At 41.2% G+C, this 26,195-nt stretch overlaps 1 protein-coding gene across 12 annotated transcripts in view; it reads left to right on the top strand.

The window, feature by feature from the left end:
* LOC101157197 (prominin-1-A) overlaps nucleotides 1–26,195 on the top strand; it is a 101,387-nt gene that overhangs the window by 10,358 nt on the left and 64,834 nt on the right. For all 12 annotated transcript variants that reach the window (XM_023959468.1, XM_020701719.2, XM_020701716.2 and 9 more), the window contains exon 2: nucleotides 25,504–25,562. In XM_023959468.1, the coding sequence (XP_023815236.1) occupies nucleotides 25,504–25,562 (59 nt within the window). The remainder of the gene's footprint in view (nucleotides 1–25,503; nucleotides 25,563–26,195) is intronic.

Raw genomic sequence — 26,195 nt, 5'->3', positions numbered from 1 at the left:
CACCCTAGTCAGGTGGGCAGTCTGCCGTAGGGCCTCACTAACGCCACCGCCACCTTCCCTGTGGGTGGATGTGACAGTGTTGCTTTGATCTAAATAAGTTGTACCTGTCTGCATCTTAACCTAAAGTTTGCAGATTCATCTTTTTGGACCAAGATCAAATTATTTGGAGTACAAAAGACAGGAAAGCATAACAATATTGTTTAGTTGTTATCATATATTATTGTAAGTTAACACCACTTCCCCCAGAACAACCGGATGAGAGTGAGAGGATCTGTCTGGACTATGCTCCCAGTCACACTGCTGTAACATCTGCATGACACAGTGATAGAAAAGGCTCCACTGCAGAGGTTTTTTGCTGTCACATGCAGTCGTGTCATTCCATTGACGCTGAAGCCGTTGGCCCCAGACTCTTTAAGACATAATCTTAAAAGCCTGCAGTATTACACTAGCCAATTTCTAAAGGCACAGTGTCACTGTAGCACAGAGATAAGGAGACAAGCAGGTGGACAACGGATCATGGGTGCATGCAGAGCAGACTGGGTCAGTTTTATGACTGTTTCTCAGGAGAATGTATTTTCCTGATGGATTCTACTGTAAAAGGAGTTTCAATGACTCAAATGTTTCAGCTCATGTCTGATCATGCTATGCTGGTTGTTGCATGGGAGTTCTTTGGAAAAGGCTGCTTGTCTTACAGCCTGATTGTAGCCCAATGCACAAAGCATTGATCATTAAGACATGGTTGGATGAGTCGTGTCTGGGAGAACTTGGCAGCTTCCACACAGTTTTGAGGTCAAACCCTGAAAGAAATGTAAAGAACCAAGCCCTCTTGTCTATCAGAGTCCAACCTTTCATTGCAATTCTTACTGCTATATGAACCTTGCTGGGTCAGTATATGTGCATAAAAATAATTTAAGCACTGCAGTGCAAAGGTATCACTTTAAACAAATTTTCCTTTAGTTAAATTCAGCAAAACACTTGTGTTTGCTTTCTCCTTTATTGTTTGCTAATCCCCCCAAAGGGTCAAATGTGATGTACTTTGAGTAATCCACTATGAGGTCTTGAACCTTCAAACACACATTCTTACATGGGCCTATTTATAAACTCTGACCTTAGTAACATTTCACACTTTAAATCTGTTGAATACAAAATCGTGCTTTCCCATTTCTTCAATTTCTTTAAAACTCTGTAGTTGGCATTTACTTCTAACATTTTTTTAACTTACTGGTATTGTATTTAGTCAGACTGACTCTGCTTAGACCAGTTCTATTCTACTCAAATGTTATTTGGTTTGTCAAAACAGAATTCAACAGTTCTGAAGATTTTGTCAGATATCAGATCCAGGAACACAAGATATTATTTGTTAGTCTAGTTGTGATTAAATTTTAGAATTTGTAGAGTTGGAACAACATTAGCATAAACTCTTAAAATATTTTCTGTTTATAGTGTATATTAATGCTTATATTTCAAACCACATATTATTCAGGTAAGGACCATATTGTCTAGACCAAAAGGTGCACAGAATTATGCAGCGTGCTCAAGGAAACAAAACAATCATAATCTGACACGACTTCACTACCCAGAATACCAAGAGGGGTAAAGAGGTAGGCAATTGCTAAGAAGGGTTGATGGGAATTTTTCTGGTGAATTTAGCTTTTCTTCATATAAATCTCTTTTAGCTGCAACAAGCAGCCTTTGCTGTGAGTTCAACATGACAGAGATGGCAATCTTTATTCATTATTTTCACAATAACACTCAACATTGTTCAATTGTTACTATTGGATGTATTAAAGAACTGGATTGAGGGACCCCTTCCTCGTATTCCAAATAAGAAATATCTGCTAGTAATGAGTTATATAGGCTAGAGACGCTACGCCTCTGTAACTGTTACCATTGTACAATGTACCGTAGGTGATTTACGACATTTTGGGAAAGGCAGTAGACAATGGCATATGGTTTAGCAGATACAGTAAAATGACCATCACATGCTTAAGAAAAAACTCTTATTATCACAAAAATAGGCCACAAGCCGTGGAATAAATGTTTCCAGGAACAGGATCAGGAAACCACTCTCTGACCCATCTTTGGAGGTGGTCTGTAGCACAGAGCGAGCCTGCGTCTTGCCCTTTTTAATATGGCGTTAAATATTTGCATATGTAACTCGTAGCATATCAAATCTATTTTATATAACTCATTGCCTGCTGGTCCCAAGAAGCCAAAATCCCATAGAGTTCTATAGAGAAACAAACAGCTATTACTCAGTCATTCTATTGGTCGCAATAACTATTCCTGCTCTGAAATATTTTTCTAATATATTCTTGATAATTGTCTTTTCTTTCATAATATCTCTTCAGTAGTGCAAATTATTCAAGTAATAAACTGACCAATCCGATTCCTCAAAAAAAGGAGGTGGCCTTGCATCCAAAATTTGAAGCATTTTCTACAAAAGTGACTTTCAGTGGAAGGGATGTGGCCTTCTAACATGCTCACTCCTGATTGAATAGTGGTTGCCATGGAAATAAAGACTCAGAGGAACTCAGACCAATCACTGCTCACTGACGATTTCTAGCTCCAACATGGTGATGGCTGTATTGCAAAATATTTTGTCTAAATATACTTAATTTGATTGGAACTGGATGTAGGGTCCACAGAAGCATCAGTAATCACGTTTCCATGTCTTGGTTCATGAGAGCTGTCACAAAACAGGCAGCAGGATGTATTAGCACAGCCAAAAGTCGACAAAACCAAATCAGGCAGGCAGAGGTCAACAACTAGCATGGGAGCATCAGAGAAGCAACTAGAGTAGTCGGGATCCAGACGGCAGTCGAGGCAAGCGGCAGGCAAACAGCATCAGAGACAGAACAGGGTCAGGAAACAGCAGATCAGGTTTGGATGTACCGCTTGGTAATGCAGGCAGAGTGGAACAAACAATACTTCGCACTGAGCGAGGCTCTGTGTAGTGCTTAAGTGTCACGTGATTGATCGTAAACAAGAGTCTGATGTTGGCATCCAGAAACTGCGTGCTTGGGTTGCTGGGAGATGTAGTGCGTTTATAACTCTGGAGACAGCTTCCGCCGGTGACCAGAGGGGGAGACAGAGCTCTGACGTCTGAAAAGATCATTCAGATTCTCTCCCAGAATGGTGAGCTTCACTCCTGGTGTGATTAAGCCACTTTGCGCTGCAACTTCCATGTCTCCGTGACCCACATTATTTCAAGAGGAGAAAAATAAAAATCATAATTCTCTCAATGAAAATAAGATTTACAAGGTTTAAATGGCGTATACTTGTATAGCGCCTTTCTTCCTACAAGGACAAAGCGCTTTACAGTCACAGACCCATTCACCCAGTCACACACACATTCACTCACACATTCACACACTGATGGCGGCTCCGCTGCCAAACACAGGCGCCTGCCTACCACCAGAGGCAAGGTGGGGTTCAGTGTCTTGCCCAAGGACACTTCGACTCATGGGCGTGCAAGGCGGGAATCGAACCTGCAATCTTATGATCATGGGTCGACCGCCCTACCGCTGCACCACGGCCGCCCCGGGTTTAGGAGGTCCAAGCTGGCTGCCTCCCCATCCCACAATGGCTTTTTGTCTGCTGGTTAGTCAGCTGCCAGGGTGGCGACATAGCAAGCAAACTGTGGGGCGGCGAGCGCAATCACTCCAGCTATGCCGGTCGGCTGGCGGCCGATCTGGGTGCCTGCCCTCCTGTAGCAGCCAGCATGATCACTACAGCCCCATGGACGCTGAGACAGGCGGGTGACCTGGCCAGAGTGTCTCCCTCTTTCACCCAACTGTAGCCGGGACAGTCTCCAGTCACCCAATGGCCCCAGTGGTTTAAGAAAATTGATGCAAATTGGCTACCTGTGCAGAGTTGTGGGTCACGTGACTCATCTAATTCGAAAAGTGTTTCTATTGCAGTTTTGGCAAATATTTCAATTTCATCATGCCTAAAAAAAACCCTCTGCCAAGTACGATACGTTTTACTCTGTGAGTAGGCTTTTGACTACAGTACCCATAATGCTCCAACAAAAGCAATACTCAACTCAACTCAACTCAACTTTATTTATATAGCACTTTCATACAACAGTAGTTGAGACAAAGTGCTGAACACAACAGTAAAAAACATTAAAACATGTTACGGGGGGGAAAACACAGAGGGAGATAAAACTATAGAAAAACAGTAAACAGTTAGAAAAACAGTGGTCTTCATATTGGGTTAAAAGCCAAAGCATAAAAATGGGTTTTTAAACGGGTTTTAAAAATGGACAGTGAAGGGGCTTCTCTAATGGCCAGCGGCAAAGTATTCCACAGCTTTGGAGCGGCTACAGCAAAAGCTCTGTCCCCTCTGAGCTTCCGTCTGGACCTCGGTACCTCTAAAAGCATCTGATCAGCTGATCTGAGGCACCGTGCCGGCGAATAGGGAGTGAGAAGCTCAGAGAGGTACAGCGGGGCAAGACCGTGTAAAGATTTAAAAACAAGCAGAAGAATCTTAAAATGAATTCTAAAATGCACAGGCAGCCAGTGAAGCGATGCTAGGATCGGCGTGATGTGGTCTCTTTTGCGTGCTCCAACCATACAGCTACATACAGCTTTGTAGTTACCAAAGTTAGACAAACACAGTTTGACAGGTTTTTGAGAGCTGTGTACCTCAGTAAATTGATTCAAGGTCAATAAACACTGCCAGAATTTATACAGAAGGAGCATCGCATTAATAGAAAGAAAGAGAGAAGGGTTTTAAATTAAATGAGTTTATGTGTCTTATTGTCCAAAAAATACAGTCATTACCTTATTGCCATATTGCCTATACTTTTAATACTTGTATGTTTATACTTTGGTTTCTGGCTCAGCAGTATTACTTTTCCAAGGATATAAACCAGGATTTGAACCCAACAGGCCTTCTTTAAGCTGCTGCTGCTTGAGCTTTGCGGGAAAGATCCTCCACATAATTACCACAAAGAAAGTATTATTGTACACCACTTGAGTTCACTGCTTTCGGTTCCTAGCCTGGGAATACATATTGAAACAGCTTGCTGCTACAAGAGACCCAGAGATCTGGAATTACTGTACTCTATTCTTTTTTTTTTACTTTTGCAGTGTTACTTTACACTGTAGAGCTCAACATTTCAAACCTGTCACTTTAAAAAACAGTTTTACCTCTTTCCAACGTTGACTACTCCTAGGAGCGAGTGTCTGCAGCTGTTTGTGTCACTCAGGGGTTGAGTGGTCATTCTACTGATGGCCTGGACAGGCTTTAGCAGATTCCTGAGACCCTTAGCAAGATGAAGGAGAAACAGTAACTATGTGGGAACCCACTGTGCTGTGCAATGTTGTGGAGTAGAAAATGTCAGTTACCTGTGATGTGAAGTAGAAATGATCACTAAGGTAACTTGATGCTTGTATGATGTGTGCTTTGCAACGTACACTATATCAGTGTTTTTCAACCAGTGTGCCAGTGGCCAGGTGTGCCGTGGGAAATGACCCATTTTCACTGATCTAAAAACATTTTCCATCTCCAGGATATCAGCTCTGTGTTCATCCAAACAGGTGCTGATAAAACACTGAGAAATTAGGAATATGAAAGATCATAAAATACTTTTTCTTTGTGTTTACTTGATTCTATTAAAGAGACTTTGATAAGAATGACGGTACTGTGATTTAGCCGTTGCGTCAGCTGTGTTTTCGGAAAAGTCCCGCCCCTTTAACTGTCTCCACCAATCATTCTTGGACGCTTAATCATACGTCATCAGTCTGACCAATCAGAAGTGGTAAAATCTTCACTTCTTTGTTCTGATTCTGCTCATAAAGTCTCTCAGTTCTAACAAAAATACCAGCTAAAGCTCGTCTTTAGCGGTGTAGCTTTCCACAGAGTCCGGTGTCAGACCGTGGAACAAGTGAACAACACAATGAAGCTCAGAGAAGAGAGTCTGTCTGCCATCACTACATCTCCCATGATGCATTGTGTTAAAGTGACAGCATCTCAGCGTAAAATGAGTCTTCCCTGTTATAACGTTTTGAACCACAACAAACACATCAAACAGTTTGAAATGTTCTTGATGAAATCAGACGTCAACAGTTTAGTTCTCCTTCAAGGTTTGTGTTTCTTAACAGCCAAACATCCCAGAGTTTGGTCCAAGTCATCTTTCTAACTGAAACACTTTTCTAATAACATCTGGATTATTTTAGATGTTAAACTTTAGAAGAAGTAATAACAACATTTAAGAAACAGGATTAAGGTGAAGTGGCCAACAGACACAATTAAACTAAATTGAAACAATTGAATCATTTAAAAAGAAATAAAACATTTTTGTCAAAGTTTTTTAAAGACTTCATCTTTTATTAAGACAAAAGAAAAACTAATAAAACTTCAACATGTTTACTTTTTGTGTAGCTACAGAAAACATCAATATAATGTTAGTATTTTTGTGTAAAATCTATAAAACACATTGTGATCATATTGTTCAAAAATTACAGTTTCCTTTGCACCAACTGGCCTGTTCAGAGTCCTGACCTGAACCCCATAGAACACCTTTGGGATGATTTAGAGCAGAGACTGAGTCAGGCCTTCTCCACCAACATCAGTGTGGAATGGTCAAAAGTTCCTACAAACACACGCCTCAACCTCGTGGACAGCCTTCCCAGAAGAGTTGAAGCTGCAAAAAGTAGACCCATAATCATACTGAACTCTATGGGTCTGGAATGGGATGGAACTTCTGTTCATATGTGAGTCAAGGCAGGTGAGTCAATACTTTTGGTAATTAAGTGTAGATCAGTGGTCCCCAGCCCCCGGGCCGGTCCATTGGACACTTAGTACCGGGCCGCAGACCGACAAAAAGCATACGGTAATTTAGATTTTTTCCATTTCCATCTATTTTCTGATGCTAAAGGAAGTTTTATTTTGGAAAAATGTCGTATTCTGTTCACAGCATCTGTCTGTCATGATGCATCACGTGACTTTAAGACCGCAGTAGTCACTGGGATAAAAAAAAGCAGAATCAATGTTGCTATGTTACATTTGGCTTACGGTAGGAGAAGTCTTTGATGGGACACAGGACACGGTGAACACTGTGCTGCTATGGGTACTGTACTGTGAGCGGTGAAAATGGGAGGACATGATGTGCTCCACTGAATACTCCATAGTCACACTGTTTCCTAGTGTTGTAAATACTTAGGCCTTTAATCCGGAGCAGAGCTGGGTCATACACAGGAATCCATCTAGAAAAGATGAAAAGATCCAACATCCACAATCTGAGAATCCAAATCAGACGGGCAGACACAGGTCAGGAGGAAAGCTCTCAGGACTTAGTCAGAGACAAAAAAGCAGATCAGACACAGATGAAACCTGGAATTGAGTGGACACGATGCAGCGTAGAACGCTGGTCTTCACGCTCCTACTAGAACAGGGGGGTCAAACTCATTTTCACTGAGGGCCACATCAGCATAGTGGCTGTCCTTGAAGGGCAAGATGTAACTTATACATGAAACTAAATGTAATGAAAAATACATGTAACTATTCCTTATTGTTAAATAACTCATTATTTATTTATTATAACATTTTAAAGTGACAATTACAGTTTCATAGAAAACATATATTTGCTTGTTACTTTAGCATAAATCCTTTTAAACTGATTCTGTCAGGTTAGGTTACATGGACAGTGTTTAAGTCCTAATGTATAGTTGCCCAATACGTTATTTCAAGTCTGGTTCCCCCGAGATATGAATAAATACACACCAATTTTCATTTTTCATTTCAAGAAATTCAAAACTTTTATGCTCTCGTGGGCCACATAAAATGACATGGAGGGCCACATTTGGCCCCCGGGCCTTGAGTTTGACACATGTGCACTAGAGAAATGGGAACAGGTGTCGCTAATGAAGTGATTCCATCACAGCATGAATCTACTGAGGAGCACCAAAGAACCAGGCAGACATGTGATACTTTCCAGCATACACCATGCTTTCAAGCTAAATAACGGTTAAAAACTTCAAATGAACAACAATGTTGAAAGGTGTACTGGCCTGTGGGTCTGGATGTGTTGTTGTTTACTGATCCATCAGCTGAACAACTAGAATTCATTTAGAGTTCTATGTTGGTCCACATGTATTATTATTAACATTGTTTTTGTACTATGAAGGGCAGCAACACAATGATGTCAATAAATAGGTTATAAAATCAAACCAAAAAGATTTACAGCCAATTGCCGTGATTTGTGACTGTAAAACACTTTGGACCTCAAAGCAAGATAGAAAAGCGCTATACAAATAGAAGCCATTTGCCTGATGGCTTCTGAGGGTAAAAAATGCCCAAGGGCCCTCACTGGGTTATGTCAATTGCCCCGTGGTAAATGCCCCGTTTACCATAGACGTTTCATTCCACCCCTGGGAATCGAACCCTGGTTTCCTGCATATACACACACAAACACACATGCCCCCACACACACACATATATACAGTAAGTACAGACCAGAAGTTTGGACACACCTTCTCATTCAAAGAGTTTTCTTTCATCAAGGCATCAAAACTGAATTAACACATGTGGAATTGTATACATGACATAAAAGTATGAAACAACTGAAAATATGTCATATTGTAGGTTCTTCATAGAAGCCACCTTTTGCTTTGATTACTGCTTTGCACACTCTTGGTATTCTCTTCATGAGCTTCAGCCCATGAAATAAAGGGATTGTGTTTAAAAATGCTTTAGTTTTTTCACATTTTTATGCAATCTTTTTGTTCAACCCATGGAATAAAAGCTGAAAGTCTGCACTTCAATGGCATCTCTGTTGTTTTATTTAAAATTCACCGTGGTAATGTAAATGTGGTGAGATAAAGACAACACACACACACACACACACACACACACATATCTATATCTATATCTATCTATATATATATAGATATAGATATAGATATAGATATAAATATATATAGATATAGATATATATACCTTGCTAGGACCGGGTTGGACCCCTTTTGTCTTCAGATCTGCTTTAATCCTTGGTGGCAGAGGTTCAACAAGGGACTGGAAACATTTCTCAGAGAATCTGGTCCATGTTGACATGACAGCATCACACAGTGAAGTACATCATACTTTTACTGAAGAGCGGTCTTCATTTTATCTGTCACATTAGAAAAGTAAGTTGGGAAGAAAGCATATTTTTATTCATATAAACCGAACTTGGAAGCCATTTCAGTGGACTATAATGCGTCCTTCAGCTTAAGCTCACTGAGTCCTCATGTGAAATGCTGCACAGGCAAAAAGTGAGAGCACACGTGAAAAATCAAAGCGAATTAGAGATCACTGTGACAAGAATGGCTGTGGGGATTTCAGCTTCTTTAAAAAAAACCAAAAGAGGAGATGGAAGGGAAACGGAATAGACACTGGGAGTGCATGGGAGAAAGAGCTGTTATTTCCTCTGGTGCTGCTGAAGCCTCGTTCTGTTCGCTGTATTTGGGTCAGGTCTGGGAAGCCAAGCAGGAGAGACGAGGGATGAGGCAAAGCAAGCTGCTCAGGCTTGCTGATGAGATGGCAAGTCAAGTCATGCATTTCCTGTCGCTTTCTTCCGCTCCATTGGTGGGAGCAGCAGAGTCCACTCTGAGTCCACTCAGGGGCGCTCTGAGCTGTGATTGCAGATGTGTGGTGATCAGGAGGCCAACCTGATGATGGTCCTCCAGACAGTCCTGACAGCTTCTGCTGCCCCAGCCGTCGGCTCAAGGGCACACCGGCAGTTTGACTCAAAATGAAGGTGCAGGCTGTGGGTCAACCTCGGTGAGGTTTCATGAAATCTGGTGCATCCCTCCCTAGCTAATGCTCAGTCAAGGATCATTTGTCAAATCCACACATTCACATTGACTGCAGGCCTGTGAGGGCATAAGGCTGACCTGCTCTTTTTTTTTTTTTTGACGTGTTTGGTCAGCATCAGTCCTGCTCTGAAAGTTGGATTAATAAGGGTCAGGGCTGTGTGTGTGTGTGTTCTCACCTACAGGGTCCCAAAGTCAGCTTGTGAAGATTTTGATCAAAAGAACGCCATGCGAGATCTTCTTGAAGCTAAACTTAAACATTACAAGACTTTTTACTGAAAACTCGGACTTTGTAGGTTTTGTTAACACTGACTCCATTGTAGTCCATAAGTCAGATATTTGTTAAGAAATCTGAAAAAAATGAACATGTGTCAAAAATAAACATTGACACATTTAGGTCTCCAAACCAGCAGATTGGGGATTTACCTCCAGTCTGATTGCACTAAGGAAGAGCATGTGAGATGAATCTGAATGACCTTCCTCACATGACCTCTGTTGATGAGGAGCAGCGGAAGGACGAGAAACGTGTCTGTGTGTTTATTCATGTTTTTCATGACAGGGGTTTGTCTTTGCATTGATTCTTTCAGCCTTTAAGAGTAGAAAGTAGTAAAAAAAAGAATTTGTGAATAATATGACATGTCATCCTAGAATTTGTTTTCATTTTTAAGCTTAAAAAGGGACAAAACTTGTAGGAACAGTGATTGACAAACGAAGTCCAGGCCTCATCAAGTTCTTTACTGTTTGACCAAAAACATGCAGCAAGCGCCCACTTTTTCTGACACATTGTTTAGAATATCAGATGGTAACTGCAAATGACGTTTTGTCCAAGAACTGGTTAAAGTAAGTTTTGTGCAGAGTCCCTCAGCTGCAGCTGGTAGCTTACTCTAAGACGTGAATGAAATCCAGCCCACTTTCTTAACTGTGCCACTCTTATCAAGTGCAAAAACGTCATAAACCAAGATGAGGGGTCACAAAGGTGGCTCACCAGTTTTTTTATGTTTCTTGTCAGTAGGTGGGTGTCTTCTCTCATTGGTCAGTCTCCACACTGGGCAGGTCACCCTGCCTGTCTGTCACTGTCACCTCTGCAGCAGGGATCCAGCCTTCATTAGCTGATGCTAATCTAGGATGTTGTTTAAATCTGGGCTGCTGCCAGACTGCAGTCAATCCTCTTGGCTGTCCAGCCGTCACCATGCCAACTGCATAGTACACGTCCTTTTGTCCCAGACTCTCACTCTAGAACAAGGGCTGTCTAAGGAGACACTATTAAGAAAGTGACCAACCTGCATTACCAGTGTAACATTAGCAAAGTTTGGTTTTGGTTGTTCCCACAACCATTGCAATGTCCAGGGTGACTGTGACTGAAAAGTAAACAGGATGCTTGCATAAAAAAGAATGCAACAATGTTAATCTGGTAGTACGTTTAAAGGAATCACCATGACGTCCAAAAGGTTTTGCTCAGACTAGTAGACTCTGGTAGTTTTTTTTATCTATGCATTGAAACTTCAAACATGTGAATACTATATTACATACATATTTTACATACATGTTGACTCAACAAAAACCTCAGGCAGAAGGGCCCTTCTCTGTTTCATTCCTGCAGTACATGTAGTAATATTATGACCACTAACTCTCAATAATAATTCACAGAAGCTTTGAATTTCTATTTCCTTTTCTCAGAGGGGCATTCCTTTAATGATCATTTTGTGATAAAGAAATCAGGGGAAACAAATATTTTCAAAACCTTTTTGCAGTGATTTTTCCTGATTTTTCATTATCTTGATTATCCACCATGTCATTCATGCAGCCCTTTACTCTTGAAAACTTTGTGAATTCATCTTATTCTCTTTGATCAAGCTGCAGACATAACAGTGAGGATTTGAAGTTCCACCATTATTATAAGAGTGAGATCATGGTGGAAGTTCACAGTTCTAACAGCTTCATGTTGCACTTGAACAAACAACTCCATCCATCTAAAACCTACTAACAGCTAGATCACGGGGAAACTCTTTTAAATAACATTTTGAGGAGCAACTGTAGTTTTAGTTCTGCAGCCCGTCTTATGCGCTTTTCATTAGTCACACTGTCATGAGCACAAAGGAGCGCAGCACAGTCTCTGATCCCTCGCTTTAGTTCTTCACTTCAGTCAGTGGCATCATTGTCACAAATGGAAGATAGACTGTTTGATGAAGCAGCTCTCCACCATGTCCTCCTGAGTCAATGTTCAGAACGTCCCAGCTACAGACTCTATGGTAACAGGGTGTTTATGGTGCGCAGAGCTCAGGGGAGGGCGGCTCTGATGCAAACATGCAGAACTCCAGACGGCCTGCTGTTCAGCTCAGTTTGTGTCCAGCTTTTCTGAACTCGCTAACACTTTTCAGCCGTTAATATGTGTCAAGAAAGCCGGCTTCTCTTAAGTACATTTGCATTCATGTGTGTACTGTTTGTAAGGCAAGTGCATCAAACAGACATGAAGTCCGGTTTGCATTCAGACCATGTGATCCAATGAGTAATAATCTGCCCACACAAACAATCACAGCCTTTTATTAAAATAATGAGCAGAGGCAGGCGTGAGAGTGTTGTGACTAGTTCACAGCCTACGCTGCTGAATCATGGTGATTGGTTTTAAACACACACTTACTACCTACTGATTACCACCATTATGGACTTTCTTTCACCGTTATTGCTATTATTATTTTTATTTATATAAAAATTCATGTTATATTATTTAGACCAATGCAAATTTAAGATAAATGAATCTAAAAATGTTTTCTTTTTAAGATTGCGAAGCAAAAAGTTAGAAGCGTTGTGTGAAGTTCTTCCAAAAAAGCACAATTACAAGATTCAAGTAACCAATAACCTGCCAGCTCTTTGGGAGTAGAAATGAATGAGAAACCAAATCCATTTTAGGTGTTTTTGTTTTTCTTCATTTGGTTTTACCCCCTCCTACCACAGTGCTACTGTAACTACTAAACTACTACTACTATCACTACTAATATTACTAATGCTAATAGCAAAATAAATAACCATATAGTACAATATTCTTTATCACAGTTCACCTTTATGTGGTCTAACTGTTTAGCCATCTTTCCCCCGTTTACCTTAATATGTTTTTTTTCTTTCACTGTGTTGCTGTGTCCTGCATCCGGATTGGCTGTTGATGTAATCAGTCAATCTCCTTCGTGCCGTGTCTCCTGTACAGTATGTGTTCAGCTCGACAGAAGTACATAAATGGAATCCCAATCAGGTCTTTGTTTTCATTTGCTAAAACTGAACTTATTTTTCTGTGAAGGTTTGAACTTTGAGAGTTTAGACAAAAGAGAAAAGTGTGAAAATGTTCATGGCTGTCTGAGAAAACGGTATAAAGGCCTACTTCACGGATTTCATAATACCGTTAATAAAATCTGAAAACTGTCATTCTTTTTAGTTTTACCATCACGGTTGTAATTTGTTTAGTATTTGAATATATTTTAAGGGTTTGGAGGATGTGTCAGTCTCCATGCTAAATCTGTTCATGGTCTGGCGATCTGTCCAGGATGAATCCCCCTTTGATCCTGTGTCTGCTAGGATTGTCGCTTTCTTTTCAAATTTAGATCAATTGTCTGCTTTTGAAAAGACAGTTTCCATGCGTGTGTGTTAGTTATTTCGTTTCACCCCAGCAGCTGGATGGCTCAGTTGGGTGCATGTAGGACGGGTGCATGGGAGACTAGGGTTTGATTCCCAGGGGTTGTGATGAGCTTCATCCAGGGTGGGTTCTTGGGCAAGACCCTTTGTGCTACTGCCTAACTTTGTCACCACAAGGGGGCCCAAGCCTGTGCCGGTCCCCAGCCTGGGGTTGTGTCAGGAAGGCAATCAGAAGACTGGCGACCCCTGAAGGGATATGCCAAAATGTGAGCATTAAAGGCTATAAAAGGACAAAACTGTTTTTGTTTAGATCTGCTTTTTACATATGACCCCTTGTGAACTCTCAGGTCCTCAGGGGGCTTTTAGTTGTTCATGGAGCCTTTTTCATTGTAGTTTTTAAGTATTTTATAATGTAGTATTATAAGAAGTTATTTGACGTGTTCTTTTTATTGAACTGTATTTTTATCCTGATATTGCTTGGTTGACTTTAATATACATTAAATGTAACTCTGTTATTTATTTTATCCTGGATTTTCCTTTTGTTTGTGTCTTATCAGTTCTGTATTAGAGTCCTCAGCCTGAGCCGTCTGCTTCAGGGAGGGTCTTGGCTCCTGAGGCTTACTGTGCATGTGGCCACTCAGGTTTTATTAGCCTTTCCTTGCAGAGGCTCTGTGCAGAGTCACTAGATATTGTTTCTGTTGGGAAGCTGGGAGGATTTGAAGGGGAGTTTCAGTTGGGTTTATTTTCATAGATTCTTTTGCATAGAATACTCTGTGCTACATGTTACTGCTATCTTTGGAAAACCTATTTTGGAAGGGATGGTAACCATGGCAGAATCCTTGTCTGAATTAAAATAAACCATCAGTAGAAGGTCAGGTTTCTGACCACATTTCCTGAAATAAAGTAGTTTTTTGGTTTGTGGAGCACAAAGATGCAGACTCTTCCTTCTTCTGGTTAGAGTTGAAAATACAATTCAAACAACAAAAGAGTTTCTTTTGTCAAATGAAGACAGAAAATTCCATCTAAAGCAGTTTTCCCACCTATTTGTTTTATCAATAAAACCAAAACTGAAGAAAAAAATCGATTTGTTTTGTTTTTACAGTTTTTAAGAGCTGTGAATCAAATGCTTCAATTCAAACCTAGAGAATGTCAGTACACTGGAAAAAGGAATAAATTATAAATGCTCACAGCTGGTACAGTTATCTGTTCATGTAGGAAGTAATTCTGTCTTGATAAGAAATTCAGAGTTAAGACTTTTAAATTTAGAACTAAGCTGTTGAATTGAAATGTGAGGAAAACCTTAAACTATAAAACCTGGATTTTAACGGATTGCAATGTACTCAGTAAAAAATGCTCCAAATTCTCAGCACAGATTCTGGATAAATGTATTTTCATCTCTGTTGCTGTATTGTCTGTTTTTCTTTTGGTTGCCCATTATCTTTTAACTCTCTGTTAAGCGCAGGAATGTCCAAACCATTATTCAACAATACCAAGAACATTCTGTTGCATAGCAACAAGCAGCACAATAGAAGAAACTGCTCCCTGAAAGCTTTTCGACTCCTTCTGCACACAGACTACAGTCTACAGCAGCAGAAGCCTCATTACTGATCTTCAGGTTGGAACTGAACTCCTCACAAAGGTGTCAGTGGAAACGCTATGGTCCTAAAATCTGCTTTTCTACTCAATTTGACTGCTGCTGGCATTTGTTTAGCTGAAATCTTAGCCTTGGATAATGACTAATCTCTTTATTTCACCTACTCCAGATCTGCATGTGTCTTGTTACATGAAACATGTTGGCATGCAACAAATGTGCTGTAAAAAATGTCCAGTCAATGAGCTTGAAGGAAAAATCTGCAATATTTTAGGGGATGATGCAATTCTGCAACATTGGTGAGAATAACGGTGAACATAAAATATGGCGTTTCATCTTTGCCATAAAGTGAAAGGGCGTAAAGACAACTGAGCGGCGTATTCAGGAACTGAGTGAGGAACCTTACAACCAAGCATGCTCAATTTTAACCGAGCGACCCCACATTTTACAACTACACGCCTGCAATCCAAACTGAGCCGTGATCCTGCACACTCACTTCCCCGTTTGTTGATCTGATTGGCTGCATTTAGCATGTCAAATCCGGCGAGGCAGCGGGGCGGGACTTTCATTTAGAGGCTTTAATAGAAAAGAAACGGCGGCTATCACGTGGATTAAAACGGTAACGAATGCAGTGATTTTCACATGAGAAAAACTTACAGCACAAAAAATCCCGCTGCACTTTCTTACCTTGGTCTTGGGTTGTTGGTTAACGTTTCAATCCACGGTACATCCGCCGTTTTTTCTATTAAAGCCTCTAACAGGGGTGGCGAGCAAGTTTGACACCAAGAGCCGACATTTCTAACTGTGATAGTCAAAGAGCCACACCACACACTGACCTGCCAGACACACACACAAACACACAATTAAAGCCACATTATTTCCCATAACACACTCCTTTACTTACAATACAACAGCACTTCAACGGCGCAGTTTTAGTTCTGGCTGTTTTTTTTTCTGTATTTAACGTTAACACATACCGGTAAAACATGCACGCTAGCGTGTGTTTCAAAAAGGCAGCGAGCTCAAAACTGAGTTGGTTGTGATTTCAGTCATCAGTCAGCATCCAAGAATCCATTAAAGTCTTCATCTTCTGGATCTAAAATGAACAGCTGGGCTACATTTCTATCAAACATGCCAGCTTCCCTTTCGTCGTCGTCAGAGACCGTCTCTTTGCCGTGCGGCTCCAAAGAACAGTGACCCCAGTCAGCCCCAGATTAAGTCCTACAGTCCAAAAGTGTGGCGTAACTCACCCGGCGCTGCCTCCCAGTTACAGGAGTGGAGGATGGACAACTTTTCATTCTCATCTGCTGGAGGTTGTTGCACTCGAGTCCATCTTCCAACATGGGCAACCTCGCCTTGTTTCTGTGGAAACTCAGCTGCTGCTGCGTCTTCTTGTCTTAGTGGAGTTGGTTTTCCAGCGTCTTCACTTGCAAACAATAGATTTATTATTTTAAATTCTCTGGCAGCTGAGGTTCGATAAGTTAAAAAGATCTTCACAGATTCAGACTTCCTGCTTCAATAACTCTTCTGATCAACGTTCAAATGTGTCAGCAAGTATCTCAATCCTTTTTGTATGAACATAGAAAGTGAACTACAAATGCATTTCAAAAGAAAAAAGATCGTGGTTTTGTCTTTTAATCAGAATTGTTTACTTCAAGCTGTGAATGCAGACATGCAGCGAGCCAGCTGCCAAGCGACCGAACTGCAGCTGCTCTATTCCCGTGTTCCTCCGCGTAGCTGATGAATTTCAGTTTAAACTGTGCTTCATAATCGTGTCTCTTTGCATTTCCAGGGTTTCCAAAATGAAGTTGTTCTGCATCATGCTCATATCTGCACCTTTGTACTATGGGGGGGTTCTCCTTTCACGTCCTCGCCTCTGTCCGTACCGTCATCATGCTGTTCTCTCCTAGGTCTTCTTTACCAAAGTCACACAACAACACATTAGGGCCGCTCCATACATTTTGGAGAATATGTAAGACTTTTGTGTACACCTTATGGTTGTGAAAGTACTGTATATAGAAAATGTGATTAAAGGCAGAGAGCAGCATGCAGCCCATGAGCCGCCTGTTAGCCCCCCCCTGCTCTGAAAAATGAAAGTGCCGCCCGCTGCCTCGCCGGATTTGACATGCAAATTTTAGCCAATCAGATCAACCAGAAAGGTCACTGCTCCCAAGTGACAAAAACGCCCCCTTAACACTGTGCGCAAACCCAGGAGCCCAAAAAAGGGGAAGTGAGCGTGCAGGATCACGGCTCAGTTAGGATTGCAGGCGTGTAGTTGTGAGGTTCCTCACTCAGTTCCTGAACACGCCGCTCAGTTGTCTTTGCGCCATTTCACTTTATGGCAAAGATGAAACGCCATTATAAAAACAGAAATAGCCAAGTGACTCCAGCACAAAATTAATCAGTTTTATTTTGTTAAATTTTTATGTAACTTTGCTATTTTGTTTTGGCCAAAAATGAAGTTACGGACGTAACGGAGGTGATTTCCCACACGGAGCCTGTTTACATCTAACTCACAACATTCATTGGTAGAATATGTTACTAGAGAGCTGTTGGCTTCTTCTCTCTGGTTATGGCTCCACAGTGTCCCACAAAAGCTAAGGAATGGGGGGCTGGGGCGGTTTAGGGGGTCCAAATAGAAAGAGATGTAAAAAAACAGGAAGGAAAAGAAAATGCTAGAGAGGAAGTGACCTTGTCTTAATTTATGATATAAGACAATTTCTAATGAAACTTCAGAAATGATGCGATTTACTTATCCTATAGTTTTGAAATAAAATGTATTACATATTAATTAATGATACAGCCTTTATTCAATTCGCTAATATATACTCTAATTACAGAATATTTTGCATTATTAGAAATTTTTCCATTTATTTGAATACTATTAATTTCTTTCATGTACTTTTATTAATTAGTAAATTACATTTATAAATGAGAAATAGTATTAGGTAATCAATACTTTGATCAAACCAAATTTTAACAGATCATAAAAAATGTCACAGGCACTCCTGCTGCTTCAGTTTTCTCTCTTAGTGACAGGAAGCGGTTTCAAACATTTAAAGCCGCTTCCTGTTTGCGTCCTTTGGTAGCCTGACTGCTGGATGTTCAAATCCCCATCTGGCTGTTTCTTTGCTGTCCTCACATGCGTAACGGGGCTGAAGGATCTCAATGGAGGAGTATTTCTCATATCTTCCCTCATTTATTTAGAAATGTATTTTTCATTAAGCCCGTTGGTCACGGGGTTTGCTGCACAAAACTGTCACAGCTTAGATGGGGAAAAGGAGAGTTTTGTTGACTCGGCTGGAGGCTTTGGGTGTAAGTTGGTGGTGATAATTTCAGGCTTTTATTTGAGTGAATTTCAGAGAAGCTGTGCTGATCACAGAAACCGTTCTTTGTCCAAGACCCAATGGGCCAGCAGAGCATGCAGGCCTCACTTCCACACACATTGTAGATCTTTATTCATACACCTCTGCACTCCTGTACAGCATGTAGTGTTCATCACACCTCTGCCCATGTCTCCTCTGCTGTCTCTGTTTGTCCGTCTTTTTTCCTCTTCTCGCCTTTGGCATTCCTTCACTCCGTCTCTTCCTCCTTCTCATAGTCTGGATTTAGGGGGCAGCAGATTAGCTGGTTGTTGTTAAGCAGAATCATTTAAATACATGTAATCTTTTATTGGCAGCACTACAGAACCTTGCAGGCAGAAGTTTTTACCTTCTGCCCTTTTTCTTTCTCCAGTTTGGACTTGCACTGTGACCTGGTGCGGCTTTCTTCAGCTCAATCACACACACAGCTTTATATTCCAGAAGGATCTGTTTGTTTTTTTATTACTTTTTTTGTGGAAAGTATTGATTTCCCCACAGCGACGACATCATCAGCTCGTTTTTTTGAGTACCCTAATATTGTTGCTTTTGAGTCTTTGCTGACATTTACAGAAGTCAGGCATCTCAACACCTTAAAAACAACAACAGTTGGTTCTGGTTGCACAGACATTACAAAAAAGCCTTTAGTCTGGTCATTTTCAAACGGAACCACACCACCCAGCTGCACTTCTACATAAGACAGAATAGAGGATTTGAAGCTGCTTCCTTTTTGTGTGTTCACGCTTCAAAGCTGAGTGAAGTCATTTTCTCATTTTTCCGGCTAACAGTTCAAATGTACACTGACCCGAAAGACACAGCCCCTTCAGCACAAAAAACAAAAAAAGCCATAAGGACTTCAGTTGGCTAGACTTAAGGCTTGACTGAAAGAAGAAATCCTTACGATTTCTGACTGAATGACTCTGCGTGTGTGTAGCTAACACAGTTCAAGACACAAAGACAGTAAGTTCTTTGAAATATAAAGAAAATCAGATAAAGTTGTCCCGGTTTCTGCTAATACTTTGCTGTGAGCAGGTAGGTTTTAATTAAACAAAACGTCTCTCAGATCGGCCAACAGAGTGATGTGCTGTGTAACAATAGGTCAGTTTCTTTGGTTTGCACATTTAATCAGCTACATTTTATTGAAACTATCACATTCTGTGAATGAGATCATTGAGTTTAGTCACCCAGTGGAAACAGTACAGCTGACACATACATAGACTTTCATTTCATGTTTTTATTTATTCAGCAAGTGAACCACAGGGCATGCACATTTATGCATAGTTCAAGTATTATTTCATTTAAGTAATTGGTAAAAGCTTTTATGCACATCCAATAATGGATAAAATTGTTGGCTAAGATAATAAGATAACTAATTGAAGATGAGTGTGAAGGTAAAGCTGCTGTGGTCAGTGTGAAAGCGTTTTGTGATGGAGGCTCTGCAGCTCCCAGAATCCACCATAATCTGAGAGGAGCTCAGTCCAGGCTGTCAACTGAACAGAACTGCCTCTTCTGATGTTTTATTCAAAATCCTCTCAATTCATTGACTGTCAGAGTTCACTAGTGTAAGGCTCATCTTTGTGCATCTTTTCAATGACTTGCAGGGAAATATTTATATTTTATGAATATGTGTGGACAGCAGAAAAGCGTATAACAAAAAAATGAGTTGGAGGTAGTGTGCAGTGGTGGTCCATTAGTCCACCTTTCCTTTGCTTTGATGGAACCACAGACTGGCAAAACTCACATTTGTTTTAATCCTTCAGTGTCAAGATTACATAGCCTTGTTCAAAATAGCAGATGTCAGGTTCTATTCTAAAGCTTAGAAATGCAAAAAAATCAACGTAACATTTTCCAATTCTTTTAAAAGGGATTCTGAATAACTCCACCCTGGTGAGAACAAATGTTTGGTTCAGAAACCTTTTCTATATGTCCAACTGCAAGAAACCAAACACAAGAAAGCTGCTGGATTCTTAGGACTGAATCAGCTCAGTTTTATTTCTGCTGTAAAACTTTAACTGAATAACAATTAGAAGAACTAAAGGCCACATGGCAAACACATTTTTGGAGAGGTCATAAAGGCCAATGTAACCGTACAATAACATTCATGCTGTTACAAATTCAAGCACTTGCAGTGGGAGGAAACATGCATTTAGGGAGCTTTCCCTTCATGGCGGGGGATTAGTCGCCTCCCAGAACAAGCAGAGCAGGATTCATTTCAGCCTTTCTACTTTTGCTGTTTCAGTTCCTCCAGAGCTCGTCTCTTCTCTGTCTTTTCTTTATTTTGTCTTCTTCTCTTACCATTGTTCTGCAGTCTTTCCTCTGTTTCAGCAGCTGCTGTGTCTTTGCCAAACAGAAATGTGTTTCTTTCCTAATGAATTTTATAACTAGACTGTTGAGACTATGTCCTGATCTGATCAGGTAATCGGAAATCTGACCCGATCACGTGGCTGACACGATCAAACATTCAGATGTTTTACCCGATCAGTATCAGACATTTGACTTATTCTTATTATGATCAGCGCATTCAATTTTGATCTCATTATTCCAGCCAAATCTTCTGCTAGAAGTCTGCAAATCATGAACAGATCACCATCATTTATTGTGGCGCTAGTTTGAGCAGAAGACGCACAAAAACAGTTTAGCTAAGCTAAGCCAGCGAGATATTCCCAGATTCAGACTTCCGGGATCAATAACTCTTCTAAAAAACATTTTTAACTCACAGCAAGTGTCTCTATTGGGTCTTAACGCAAACAACGACCAAAGACATTTTCACAGGAAGAAAAGCGTTTTTGTTTTTCTCCAGTGAGAACGGCGTTCTCCATGCTGCCGACAGACGGAGAGTGGCTGCTCCGGGAAAAGGAGATTGATCCACTGAAGAGCCCATCCTTTTTATTTCTCTTTGACAGACCCCCAGTTAAGCAGAATTAACTAGTGATGTAATATAACCCAAAATGTGATGTTCATGCATGTTGATGGCTGGTCTTAAGCAGTTAAAAAAAAGAATCACATTCTCTAAAAAAACAACCCAGACTAATACATTGTTCCATTGATATAAGCGAGTTATAGTCATCATACGTATATGGTACAACGTTTTTAGATGAAAACTATTCATGCTTGTATTTTTAATGGGGATGAATCAAACTTGATCAAAAATGTTTAATAGTTGTGAAGATACCAGCACTACAGTCACCACTCTGCATGACTAAATTTAACCAGTTTTTTCTAGTTGATAGCTGCACTAGTCTTACTTAATTGTTCAAGCTACTTCACAGAAGTGCTCTGTTTAAGTCTTAAATGATGAAGGAAGGTTAATAAAAAAATACTTAAAAAAACCTGGTTATTAAATATGTTCATTTTTTAATCATTCATTCATCTTCTAAAGCAGTTTGTTCCCTTTTGGTGTCGCGGGGCACCATGGACGAAGGCAGGGGACATCCTGGCCAGTCTGTCGCTGGGTCACAATCACACACACCTAGGGACAATTTAGAGTAACCAGCATGTTTTTGGATTGGGGGAGGAAGCTGGAGTCCATGCAGACTCCACACCTGGGCAGAACTTTCTAAGTGTGTTTGTTGACTTTAGACCCGGACACATATCTGATTCGGTTCAGAGGGCGTAGCATCTGCAGCTGGGATCGAGGCTCATTCTAGTCATTGAGTGTCATCATCCAGATGTTGTGGCTGTGACTATCAGGCAGTCTGCATGCAGAGCTAAAGATATTTAAGCTCTCTGCAGCTCATGTTTTATTTCCCCTTACTGCTTGGTGAGCGTAGGTGAAGTGCATCATGGGAGTTACTATTTCTGGTCCTATATTTCAGTTGTGTGAGGATGAGGTTTTGTTGCTTTTGTGGTTTAAAGTCCCACTCCAATCAACTTTAGATGTGAGCAATATCAGAGCTATCCAGGCGGACAGTTTAGATCCAGATTCCAGCTCAGACAGGAAAACAAAGACGTTCATGGATCTGTTTGTCTACAGGTGGATGATGAGAATGGAGCGGAGCAGGAAGACTTTGGTCTACAGTCACTGCTACAGGCTTTTTCCAAATGACTTTTCTTCTGCTCCTGATTCACCACGATTTGAATAAAGAAATACTCAGAAAAGCAGTTTTAATCTGAAATTCTTTTATACATGTCCTCCATCATCATAAAAATGCAAGACAAACATGTTAAAAACACAATTCTCATTGGAGTGGGTGTTTAAGTGACGTTGCTTTGTTGGTCATTTTAAAGCTCTTAAGATACATCAGCGTTTTGAATGTGTTTTTACCCTCTATTATTGTAGCAAAGCAGGGGCCAAAATTTAATTTTTGAGACACCGGCCAAGTTGGCGATAGACTATTCTCAGGATGTTGAAAAAAATGTTTTTCTAAATTGTCCCTAGGTGTGAATGTGAGTGTGAATGTGTGTGTGATTGTGGCTGGCGTGGCAGGTCCGGAGGACGGCCGGGAGGCCGCGCAGTCCGGCGTGGCAGATGAGGGGCCTGGCATAAAGTCTGGGGCGAGAGTGGCCAAGTCTGAGTTCTGCCAGCAGTCGGCCGGTGGGCCAGGCATGGAGTCGGCCGGTGGGCCAGGCATGGAGTCATGGTCAGGCATGGCTAAGTCTGAGTTCTGCCAATTGTCGAGCTCCGGCGGGTCGGGCCAGTCGTCGAGCTCGGGTCAGTGTGTGTCAGGCACCCCCTTGGAAGCAGGGGCAAGTTGGGGCGCCGACACCCCCCTGGAAGCCGGGACGGGTCGGGGTGCAGCCGGCAGGTCAGGCATGGAGTCAAATGAGGGGTCAGGCACGGAGTCCTCTGGCAGGTCGGGCCAGTCGTCGGAGTCGTCTGAAGAGGGCAGGAGGGTCGGACCGGGGTGCGTTGGGGACCACCACCGGAAGAGGAAGGGGCAGGGATGCATCCGGGACCACCACTGGAACAGGTTGTGGTGCGTCCAGGACCGCCTTCGGAACAAGAACGGGACGTTGAAGGGGACGGCAACGACAACCCCCCCTCATGGCAAGACGGCTCCCCTCCATAGCCGGAGTGCAGAATTCGAGCATGACAAAGTCCTAATAAGACCTGGACCTCTCTGCTTCCAGGCAGTAGGCCTCCAGCAAACGCATGTCCTGCTCTGCTGGGTCCAGGAAGAAGTATGGCTGGTCCATTCTGTCAGGTAGGGAGGGCTGGTGAGCGTGAAGGACCCAGAATGCAGAGACGGGGGCACACGGTTCCAGGGCAAGGGGTTTATTTAACAAAAGGCGCCGCAGATCAGGGTAACAAAACAAAACGCACTGTGGGCAAAACATGAACATGGCAGAAGGGAAGAGACGTTAGAGACGTTAGAGACATTACATGAGAGACATTAAAGACGTTAATGGACCAGCACAAGAGGAAGCAGAGACGAGACTTATATACAGACAGGACTGACAAGACTCAGGTGAACATGATGAGGGCAGATTGGGACCAAGGAAGTAAAACTCAAGAACATGACAGAACAGAAAACCTTTCAAAATAAAACATGAAACAGAACTCAAACATGACTGAAACAAGACGGAAAGCAAAAACCAAGAAAAAGAAACCCAAACCATGACAATGATTACAAATTTTACTGAGCTGAGCATTCAAATTAGACAAAAATAGTTATTTACGGAGCCCAGGACCTGACATGGGTAGAATAAATAAATAAAGCATTCCCACGAAATAATAATTTCTTCACAAATAATATTCTAATATACATTTATCCTGTTGTATTTGAATGCACCACAGTTACAGGGACAGATTGATTGGTCGAGATGCATTATGGAATATGTGTGATGCAGGTAAAGTGACTGCTAACGAGTATGTTGACAAGTTACCTCAGCACGTCCTAAATATTATTATTCCTGTTCGACCCTAAGCTACAGCATCCCAGACCGCAGCTGCCCGAATGCCGGCATGACAATCAAAAGAGCTCCGCTGCCAGAGAGCTTCAGCGGCAGCACGGAGTGCGTACCAGGATGTGAAACAACAGTTGCTGTTTTGTGCATCTCCATCTTGGATGCTGCTTGAGCCTCGGGGATTTGGTGCATGCATTTGGAGCCACCTCACCTCCGGAGTCTATCGTTTTCCCATGACGGACGGGCGTCAGCCGCCACAGGCGTGTGCCATTGCGTGTGGCCCACATTCCATTCCCACGCATTATTATTCCATGGGAACGAAATATTATTTTGTGGGAATGCTTTATTTATTTATTTTATCCGTGTCAGGTCCCGGGGTTTTGTATTTAAAAAACTACAATTTCTTCTGTTGCCCAACCCTGAAACACAAAGGTGGCAACAGACCAATCAGCAAATTGGTCTTTAGGAGCCAACCTGGAACACAGTGACAATATGATGTGGAAAAAGAGCTGTGATTCCTGATCTGTGTGGGAAACTTCAATGACGGAGGTGCATTACAATGCTGAGCTGTTGGATTACAGTAACAGGAGAAACAAGCTGCAGTGAAGTCAAAGGCACCTGTGTATTAGAATGACCCAAATGCAAGAGAAACAGCATGAGAAGGGCTCTCTGCCAACTTACCCTGCTCTGCGATTTAAAGCAATTTAGCAGATCTTAGGCACCTGAAAGTAGAGATCTTTCATTAAACGGATAATAACTGAGTGAAAGATTTGTCAAAGCTTTTTAAGAAGGATACATGGGTCAGAAGCTTGGCTCTGAACTCTGCTGTGTTAAATTAAAACAACATTTTTTTGTTTTTGAAGTAAAAAGAGAGGATGTAGTGAACTCTTAGAATTATTCTCCCAAATTTCTATACAGTCGGTAAAATATGGTAGTATTAAGGAGCAGTACAATAAATATCTACTAATATATGTTTAGATTTATTGATGAATGAAATACTTTTTGAGACTTTAGTTTGTATGTGTCTGTGTGGCTTTCAACTTAGAGGTTGTTATTGATGACAAACTAAGAATTTGATTTCTGTAACACTTTCAATTGAGACATTATTTATTTGAATTGAGAGCTCGGTTTTGGCATGAAGATGATGAGAGAAATCTCAGCGGTAGACTTCAATAAACGCTTTCACCCTGCGTTCTGTCAGACTTTGAGATGAAGCTTGGTGAAGAATTTCCTCCTGCTGCTGTTTTCAGCAACTGTCTTTCCTGTCTGTGTGTCTCTGCAGATCTTATCATTAAACTGGCAAAAGACAAGTTTGGAGCCATTCAGGCAGAATATCAAAAGGTAAGTGTGTCAAGGTATGAGGTCAAATGATTATTTGACTGGCATTACTCCGTCTGTCTAAAGTTTTCTGATTGGATTTTAAAGATATTTTATGTTGAAACAATGTAAAAAATACTCGGTGTTTCCCTTTGTTTTATATTCTTGTACTTTGCACTGTTGTTTAGAATAAGGTTTCTGCAATACTCCATTGTGATGCTGCTAAAGTTGTATGTAATTTCTTTTTGACTGGACTAAAGCTTTTTAGAATTGAGATTTACAGGATCTGGTCCTCATTACTTTGTGTGGGATGCAAGTAAGAGAAAGATACAATCCAGCTCTGATGAAGATGCACATTCTACTAAGATCAGGCGTTGTTTTTTCACAAAAGGAATTGAAACTTTAGGTTTTCTTCAAATCTTAAAATAATTGTGTTAACAATTCAGGCAGAAATCAATGGGGGGTGCAGGAGCCCCTATTTGAAGTTTAATGTAATAACCCTGAGCTTTTCTTGCAGTCAGGCTTCATATTTGAGACGCTACATTATAGGAAGTTAACTGTTTTTCAAAACAAAGTGCATTTGTGCTATGAGCCTTCTATGTGCAGACGGTTGATTTGCATGGCAGGTTTGACTTCAGTTTTTCTTTCTGCTCTTTT

Source organism: Oryzias latipes, chromosome 10, assembly GCF_002234675.1.
Source record: "Oryzias latipes chromosome 10, ASM223467v1".
Lineage (NCBI taxonomy): Eukaryota > Metazoa > Chordata > Actinopteri > Beloniformes > Adrianichthyidae > Oryzias > Oryzias latipes.
Note: the sequence above shows the minus strand (reverse complement) of the source record. Positions and strands in the feature narration are given on the sequence as shown.